At 39.3% G+C, this 9,611-nt stretch overlaps 1 protein-coding gene and 1 long non-coding RNA gene across 2 annotated transcripts; one reads left to right on the top strand and one right to left on the bottom strand.

Moving 5' to 3' along the window:
- Nucleotides 1-5,693: 5,693 nt before the first annotated feature.
- LOC138402991 (uncharacterized) lies at nt 5,694-8,225 on the top strand. Its single transcript, XM_069501776.1, has 2 exons — nt 5,694-5,935; nt 7,260-8,225. Exons 1-2 carry the CDS (start codon nt 5,761-5,763, stop codon nt 8,090-8,092), a joined length of 1,008 nt encoding a protein of 335 aa, XP_069357877.1. The 5' UTR covers nt 5,694-5,760; the 3' UTR covers nt 8,093-8,225.
- Nucleotides 6,151-8,361, bottom strand: LOC117986279 (uncharacterized). Its single transcript, XR_011237307.1, has 2 exons — nt 8,224-8,361; nt 6,151-7,202 (listed from the first exon to the last, which is right to left on the bottom strand). It is a non-coding gene; the product is annotated as an uncharacterized lncRNA (long non-coding RNA).
- Between the last annotated feature and the right edge of the window lie 1,250 nt (nt 8,362-9,611).

The raw sequence follows: 9,611 nt of genomic DNA, 5'->3' as shown, positions 1-9,611 counted from the left end.
AAGGTACATTACCTTCTGCCGCGTACTGTACTTCGTTACATTTTAAAATTGTTAGTTGATTATGTAGGTGCTAGTTTATTTTTGTCAAACCTAATTTGCTAATTGATGCGGGCAAGCTTTACAAACCCCTGGTTAAAATGTATCAAAGGAGATTTCTACAGAACGCGTAACAAAATTATGCAACGTCCGTGGAACAAAGCCCGTAACAAACATGTAGCTTGTAGTATAACACAGTTGTTCGGGTAGTCTAACCAGCCCTTATTACAAAGTTACATTAACTGGTTCGCAAACATGACTACAATATTTGCGATATAAGTTCTTAATGTGAAATTGTGATTCGACAATTGGGATCGGCTTCATAAACAGGTGTGATTCAAATTTTAGCATAAATATGTAACAAAACCTGTGTGTTCAAGCCAAGAGTGAATAGGCATCTTCTAGGCAAGCGCGCTCTATCTTATGCTGCATCATCGCTTGCCACCAGGTCTGCTTTTCACTGAAAGGAGAGCCGTGCTCTGTAATGATGATCATGAACCTACAATATCAACTTTCAGCGATATCTATTGCAGTTTCACAATTGCCCTGCTAGATCCCTTGTTGTAGTTGTATCCGGCCGGCAACTTGTTTGTATCTTATTAGTAACTGTAATAATTTGTCCTTTGTATTCGTAGCCCATGTGCTGTTGCCCATAAGTTAGATTAAATGCTTGGATAAGCTCAAAACGTTCCTCAATTATTATAAAACTAAATAAATATATATATTTAATATATATATATAGAGCATAAATAGCTTATGCTCGCGACTTCGTCCGCGTGGACCATACAAATTTCAAACCCCTATTTCACCCCCTTAGGGGTTGAATTTCCAAAAATCCTTTCTTAGCGGATGCCTACATCATAATAGCTATCTGCATGCAGCATGCCAAATTTCAGCTTAATCCGTCCAGTAGTTTGAGGTGTGCGTTGATAGATCAGTCAGTCAGTCAGTCAGTCACCTTTTCCTGTTAAATAATTAGTAAAAAGCGTAGGTAAGTACCTACCTAAATATGAAAATAATGACGACTTCCCTAGCGCAGTGGTAAGCGTTGTGGTCTTATTAGTTGGAGGTCCCGGGTTCGATTCCTGGCAGACTTTCTAAATTTCTGGTCTGGTCTGGTGGGATGCTAAGTCCGTGGCTAGTTACCACCCTACTGGCAAAGCCGTGCCACCAAGCAATTTAGCATTCCGGTACTATGCCGTGTAGAAACTAAAGGGACATGGGTTTATCAAAAACTGCCGTATCCCTTCCAGGTTAGCCCGCTTCCATCTTAGATTGCATCATGAGTCATGGTGGTAAGTCATGATTTTGTTCCTGCACAGAACGCTAAATCGCTTGACAGCACGGCTTTGTCGGTAAGGTGGTAACTAGCCACGGCCGAAGCTTACCACCAGACCAGACCAAAAATTTTGAAATTATAAAATTCGAAAGCCCTGCCGGGAATCGAACTTCGGCCTAATAAGACCACAGCGCTTCTCACTGCGCCAGGGAGATCGTCAGACTATCTTTTTCTACAAAAACTACGCCAACAAAGTCGCAGGCATCAGCATCAACGTTAAAAAAAGAAAATTCTAAAAATCGGTAAGGTAGGTAGGTACCCTAACAAAATTTCTGTCTGCGTTTCCTTCAAAATTGGAATGTAGTAACAGCGTGGAAGCCGCTTTACACAAAGCATTGCCAAAAAGGCTCTAATACCGTTACAGGCCAAAACAAACACTGGCATCCGTCTATCGAATAAATTCTTGGTTATTAGTAACGGCCGCACCCGCGCCCTAGGCGAGGTTGCAATATAATGGAATACTTCAACGCAGGCATTTGCGCACACTAGCTCTTGTACTATATGTAACTATGTGTCATATGTGGACAATTTGTATCACAATATTATCTCTTTCATAGCTCAACGGGTTGCGAAGCTGAAGTGGCAATGGGCAGGGCACATAGTTCGTGACCGATAGACGTTGGGGTCTCAAGGTGCTGGAACGGCGACCTTGTACCGGAAGGCGCAGCGTTGAAAGACCACTAGGTGAATGGACGACATCAGACGAGTCGCAGGGAGCCGCTGGATTCGGCCGGCGCAAGACCGTGGCATGTGGAAGTCCCTACAAGAGACCTATGTCCAGCCGTGGACGTCTATCGGTTGATAATGATTATCTCTTTCTATTAACAGCGGTGATAGCCTAGTGGTTAAAACGTCGGGAGGTCAGGAGTTCGATCCCGGGCACGCATTTCTAACTTTTCGGAGTTATGTGCGTTTTAAGTAATTGAATATCTCTTGTTTTAACACTTTTGCTCTTGGCCATGGTAGACTATAGCCAAACCCCTTCTCATTTTTAGAGGAGACCCGTGCTCTGTAGTGAGCCGTCAATTAATCATGATTATTAGCTCTTTACTGTCTCAACTTCTCAAACATCAACATTGACTGTATGACATATTGTAGGTAATTGGAACAGAGATAGCTAAAATTGTAATAAGCTACCCGTGCGAAGCCGGGGCGGATCGCTAGTAGGAGATATGCCTAAATGCCCCAGGCAAGTTCTAATGCGGGTACGGGCTCAAATCGTGTCGACACGAAAAACGACGTCTCCATATTGGGATTAGCGCAAGCAACTTTGTTTCGTCAATCCCCCTTTGCTTTGATATGCATTGTTGCTGAAGCCTGGAGGCTGTGCAGAAGCGAACAATTTTGATACATGACAATGTCTAAGCAGGGTGTAAGCCTCAATGGATTGATAAAATTGAAACAGTTGTGTAAACTTTTCGAAAAACATTTTCTAATAAAATAAATCTCCATGGCTAAAAAAGTGGCTTTTTTAATGTTTTTGCTTGACTGCATTCTCTGATTATCATGGTAATCGTGAAGAATACCTTAGGTACTACCCATATTATAAATGCTAAAGTGTTAGTTTGTTAATTTGTTAGGTTGTTGGTGTATTGGTTTGTTGGTATGTCCTTCAATCACGCCGCAACGGAGCAACTAATTGACCTGAGTTTTTACATGGATATAGCTGAAGACCTGGAGAGTGACGGTTTAATTTTTATCCCAGAAGATCAAAGAGTATCCCTCATTGCGCGAGCCTGACTCACACTTGGCCGGTTTTTTATAATTATCTGAATCGGTATTCTTCTATTTTTCGGTAATACGGCTTCATAGTCGTTAACAATCAGCCTCAAAGAGTTGCCACGCGAGTTTCGAAAATCTAAATCCACGCGGACGAAGTCGCGGGCATCGAGTTTAAGAAGTAAAAAATGATTCTTGATTTTCCCAATCATAAGATGGATTTTGCTGAGAGTAAAAAATAATATGGTCGTGGCAATTTTCATACAAAAGGTATGTTCTTTGTAAAGAGTAGGTATCCACTAAGAAAGGACTCTACGCCTAAGTGGGTTAAATGGGGGTGTGAAATTTATGTATTCCACGCGGACGAACGAAGTAATAAGTATATAAGCTAGTTTAATCTAAAATTAATGCGTAAGGCCGCAAAACATCACCAAAAGAAGCAAACATCGTAATTTGTAAAGAAAAGTAATACATATTATTTTGAGCGAAATTCCCCAGCCTCTTACAAAAATTACAATAGAAAACTCTTCATTTCATATGAAAGTACGCATGAATATACGGTATACGTAAGTAGTGTGTATATATGCTCAGGCAATAATAAATATGTGAACTAAAGCTACTACACCAGTAACAATATAAAGCTTTTATAACTCTAACTTTTCGTAGTATGTGCGTTTTAAGAAATTATATATCACTCGCTTTAACGGTGAAGAACAACATCGTGTAGAAACCTGTACCCCTGAGATTTCTCTACTATAATGTTCTCAAGGGTGTGTGAAGTCTGCTAATCCGCTATTGGCCTGCGTGGTGGAATATAACCAAACCCTTCTCATACAGAGAGACCCGTGCTCTGCTTTTTACTATCTTTCTGACAAGCTTTTGAAACTTTTAGTTTTAAAAAATCTGACAAAATTCCAGTTTGGATGATTGATGGTTTGTATGGTTGTCCTTTTTCTACTACGTTATTCTTACCAGTGAAAAAAAATAAAACGTAACGCCGGTTTTTTTGCCGGTAAGCATTGGGGTATATTGTTAAACCTGAATTTAGCTTCAAAAATATCCGAGAGTTAAATATTAACATTCCTATTTTATTTAAAATTGGTCATGATGTTAGTCATGTGATTTGATATAGAGAAAACCAGAGGTTTGCTTTCTGGAGAACCACATAATATTGTGCTATTTTGTATCCAAACACACAAAGAGTTATCTTTATATTTTTTTATCGAAATTGCGACTAAATAACACATATTATCTGTATCGCAACTTTGAAATTATTAAAATTATGAAATTATTTTTATCACCGGAATATTCATTATGCAAATTCATAGCTTTCGATGGATGCAAGGCTTGACTAATGTCGAAGCAATATCAAAGGATTGCAAACGCTTTGTACCCCTTAAATTACTCAAATTCAGTATTCCCAATAAACTTTCCGGAACACGACTTAACAATTATATATCGAAATTGCTGAGTGAGTGTCTATTAAAGGCTTGTAGAGCAAACAAAGCGCAACGCGGTGCGACTGCGAAGGTTTTAAAAAGATAAGATAAGATACATTTTTAACTGGTACAAAAAAAAAACAGTTTAAACAAACCAAGACATATCATACATAAACATAGATCAGCTATAATTACAAAAACATTACTGTGCACCTGTGTTCCGCACTAGTAAAAACTGTGTCTCGGAAGACAGGCTCAAAGAACAAAAAGCTCCTAAAAGTTATAAAATTCTTCTTCTTGGGCTTTGAGGGTCATGACTACCTCGAGATATTACTTTAATGATGTTGCGGCATTTTTTCCTATCGGAAGCTGTGTGAATCGCATTGCAGAAGGGTATGTCGACAGCTCAGATTAATTTCACCTAAGGTCGACAGCTTCTTATGTCTGGCCAGACCAACGTCTCGGGTATCTTCACTCCGATCTTGATAAAGATCACGAGCTTCTCAATGCTGTTTACTAAACAGGTTTTATGTTAATATTCTTTCTTATACCATATAGAAGTCAGGACACAAATAAATAGTACCTTATACTAACAAGTATTTCGTATAGTCGAGCAACCGCTTCTTTATTTTTAACTAGATGATGTCCGCGACTTCATCTGAATGGATTTAGATTTTTTTAAATCCCGTGAGAACTTTTTGTGTTTCCGGGATAAAAAGTAGCATATGTCCTTCCCCGGGATGCAAGCTATATCTGTACTAAATTTTGTCAAAATCGGTTGAACGGATGAGCCGTGAAAAGCTAGCAGACAGACAGACAGACACTATTTCGCATTTAAAATATTAGTACGGATTTGTTTAAGATCTTTCTTCTTCGTTGTACTTACGTTCTGACCAAGACATAGGTAATATTCAGCATTCACCTCCATCACCACATTATATGAGACCTCTATCGGTCTGTGTATTTAAGGCCTGAATTCCTCTGTCGCTGACGTCGGTCGCGTACGTCGGTCGCGCGTACGAATATACGTTGTGTTATATTATATAGCACCACACTGTGACGCTGACATCAGCGGCGCGCGAGTTGCTACGCGCCGCGTATGGCGCGCGTCGGTCTCGCTCGTCAGCGCCGCGTACGTCGGTCGACTGACGCGCTATAGCACGCTATGAGCGTCCTCACTCTGTTCCCGACCGTCGGCTAAATGGTACGCGCGCGCGTACAGTCGCCATGAATATTGATACCGAACGTGTGATTGCCGAGGTGCGCCTACGTCCTGCATTGTGGGATTTATCTAATGAACTGTACAAAGATCGCGATGCCAGAGCAAAATTTTGGTTACAAGTTTTTGAAGCACTGTTTCCGGATTACAATAATGAGGGCGATGATAAAAAAAAGGAGATCGGTAAGTAAAAGATAATGTGTTTATAATAATTTTATCAGATATACATGTGGAATGCGGGTGGAGTAGCGGGAAGGGAAACATAATTTTTTGTCTTATTCTACCCCGCGTCCCCCAACGTCTTACATTTTACGGGACAGTCGCGCACGAAGTTGCTCCACTATAACTGGCTTATGCTATATCAGGGTTCAAAGGTTCATGAAAAATACACACAAACACTAATTGTACCTACACGTTTAATAATGTCCATACACAAAAGTTTTATGTAGAAACTACAATTTAAAACAAGATACCACACGAATTACAATAAAATCTGTCGTTGCAATCCCAAATCCCAAACACATCCCACGCAATTAGCGTGAGATGTGTAGATGCAATTTCTTAGTAAATATACTGGTTTTGCCATGGCAGAGAACCTTCCGGTGAAATAAAGTAGTTAGCGAATAAGTCTCTTAAAGTATCGCCTGTCCGATTCATAATGTTATAGCTGCTTAGAGAAACATTTTCTAAACCAACAATTGACATAGTATCAATAACATCATATTCATCACGTACTCTTATAAAGTTATGTAATACACAACATGCTTTGACTATTTTGATGCTGTTAATCAATGAAGTCCTCATAGGCCTGTGAAATACTTCAAATTTATTAGACATAATACCAAAAGTAGATTCTATGTAGCGTCTTGCCCTACTAAGGCGGTAGTTGAATATTTTTTTCTTGTGAGTCATATTACTACGAGCGTATGGTCTTAAAATATGACGTGATATTCCAAACGCTGCATCCCCTACAATCATGTAAGGAAACGGTGTCCGGCTGTTATCTACTTGTCTCGGTTCTGGTAGGTTTATTTCGCCGCTTTGTAATTTTGCATACAAGTTACTGTCCCTAAATATTATTGAGTCAGAATCTGTTCCACAAGCACCCACATTAATATACTTAAAACAGTAATTAGCGTCACACATAGCCAACAGAACGATTGAATAATATTTTTTATAATTACTGAATAAACTTCCACTGAATGCAGGGCAAATAATACGGACGTGCTTGCCATCTATCGCTCCAACACAATTTGGAAAATTTGCTCGTGATTCGAAACCCTCAGCGATTCTCAGCCAATCTTCATGTGACGAAGGTAGTCTTAAAGTTTCGTCGTGCAGAACATCCCAAATTTTTGTACACACTTCTGTAACGATTTTGCCAATAGTTGATTCTCCAAGCCGATAGTGGTAATGTAGATCTATGTAGGTATTGCCGGTCGCAAGGAATCTGTAAAATGTAATATGTATTAATTTTACTCTTTTTTCTTATTTTTTATTGTTTCAGAAAAAATTGTGCAGCAACGATGGAAGACTGCAAGAGATGCATATATGCGTTGCAAAAATGTCTTAAAAAATACTCCCTCAGGATCAGGTGGAAGTAAAAAAAAGGTGTATATATATTTTGAAGATATGAAATTTCTTGATAAAAAACACCAAGCTGAAGTTGAGGACTCCATCGGAAGTAATCAGGCTACACCGAGCGCAAGTAATCAGGATACCCAAAGCATATCTTATCAAGACGTGCCAAGTACGTCCAGTCAGGACATACCAAGGAGCACAGGACTTGAAGTAAATACAGAATTACAGAAAAGTGTTGCTCAAGAAAATTCTACAGACTCTGATTTTCGTAATAAACATTCTAATAAAAATCAGCGAAAAAGAAAACAGACCGACACTGATGAATTCGATAAAGAGATGCTAATGATGTTCAAAGATAATGCCAAACTTTTTAAAAATGATGACATGAATTTTTTCATGTCTCTCCTGCCAATAACAGAAAAGTTTACAACGCATCAAAAATTGATTTTCCGTACAGAAATGCTCAAAAAAGCAATGGAAATTAGTAATATACACAATCCATATGAAATAACCAGTAGACCGAATTCTTCAGATTCGTATTTTTCTCCACAGTCTGAATCGATTTTACACAGTCAAGATCCGATCAACGTACAGGAATATGAAACTTTCCCTGATATATCAAATACCGTTTCACAAGAATGTGTGATGTACGAAGTACGTCCCACTACTTCTTATACATCAAACTCCGGATCCCAAATTATTTCTCAAGGATACCAAACCATCCATGGCATTACTAGGAAAGCCAACGAAGACAAGTAAAATGTGTCCTTCAACAAAATAAATAACTACTTATTATTTTTTACAAAAAATAATAAAAAGGTTATATAAAAATGTGTTGTTTTCTTTCTTATTATTATATTCCAATGATAGATTGATATAATGTAACTCACCTCAATGTAACAGCAAGTCGTTCCACTGGAGGTATAATTTCTCGATATATGGAGCAGTGTTTCAGGTGATTTTCTAACTTTGATAACAGTTCATCAAAAGTTTTTACTCTCATTCTAAAATAATTAAAGAACTTTTCCTCGTCCTGACGTAGCTTTTCAAATAATGTAGAAAATTCACCATTCGTCACCCTATCAGCAACAATTGGGTGAATGTGATATCTTTTTCTACATTGACGCCGTCTCCGCTTGCGTAAGTATGTTGCAGCAACTAAACAATTTATAAACGGGTTCATAATTATCCCAAATCCACTTGGAGACGCCTGTACCGTGGAGCGGTCGGTATCGCACTACGGATGTTTTCATTGGCGCTGATGGCCAGCGCGCTACGCGACTGACGGTACGCGACCGACGTCAGCGACAGAGGAATTCAGGCCTAAGGGTACATTTCGGCTCCATAATAAAATCACACACAATTCTGGCGACACTGTGATCTTGGACCGTTTGTATCTATCCCGAGAGTTTGACATCAGCTCTCTTGCGATTTTTGGGCTTTGTCGATGAAAAAGGTGTGAGAAAGCGTTAAGGTATGATTCCGAACAACGCTGCACGCAGCAGTGCTGCCGCAACAGTACTTTCAACAGCTGTCACAGTCCTGTCGCGGCACTACTGGTCCCCATACAATATCTATAAGCTTATATGACATTACATTCCGAGCTAGGCAGCCATGTTCCGCTACATTTCTGCCGCGACATTGTTGCCTAGCTCGGAATGTAATGTCATATAAGCTTATAGAGATTGTATGGGGACCAGTAGTGCCGCGACAGGACTGTGGCAGCTGGTGACAGCACTGTTGCGGCAGCTCTGCTGCGTTCAGCGTGGTTCGGAATCATACCTTTATGGTACTTGTTTCGCTGGATTGTTGATGTGAATGTTGCTGCTTTGCTTACCACTTTGTTTCTCACTAATGAAAAAAAAAATTTGATTATAAAGGTAAGTAGTCTGGTTTTTTGAAACGTTTATAATTTATTTATTAAAAAATCTCACTACAAAATTCTACGCCCTGCTTTTATTATTCCATCCTCCTAGAAAGTACACATTTGATATCAAACTCATTGTCGCTAGGCTTTAAGTACTAATACGATGACATAACCCGCCTGGAAGGACCAACACGCTTTTGTGGCATACAAAAATCTCCCAAAGTTTGAAATCCCCTCGCCAAAAAATGTAATCGCAGAGGCATCGTACGATGAAGTTACTTTTCTTTCTTTAGACAAAGTTACTTCATATATTTTATTATACGTGTGGTGACAATGTAAAGGTACATAAAACATGGAATACGATGACGACGACAGTAAGGACGTTTGTGCACTTCTGCATTCGTATTTGAC

Source organism: Maniola hyperantus, chromosome 11 (assembly GCF_902806685.2).
Source record: "Maniola hyperantus chromosome 11, iAphHyp1.2, whole genome shotgun sequence".
Taxonomy (NCBI): Eukaryota; Metazoa; Arthropoda; class Insecta; order Lepidoptera; family Nymphalidae; genus Maniola; species Maniola hyperantus.
This window is presented reverse-complemented; position numbering and strand designations above follow the sequence as displayed.

Coding starts and splice junctions, on each gene's coding strand:
- LOC138402991 (XM_069501776.1), top strand. CDS start 5,761: ATGAATATTGATACCGAACGTGTGATTGCCGAGGTGCGCCTACGTCCT. Junction 5,936..7,259: donor TGATAAAAAAAAGGAGATCG/GTAAGTAAAAGA, acceptor TTATTGTTTCAG/AAAAAATTGTGCAGCAACGA.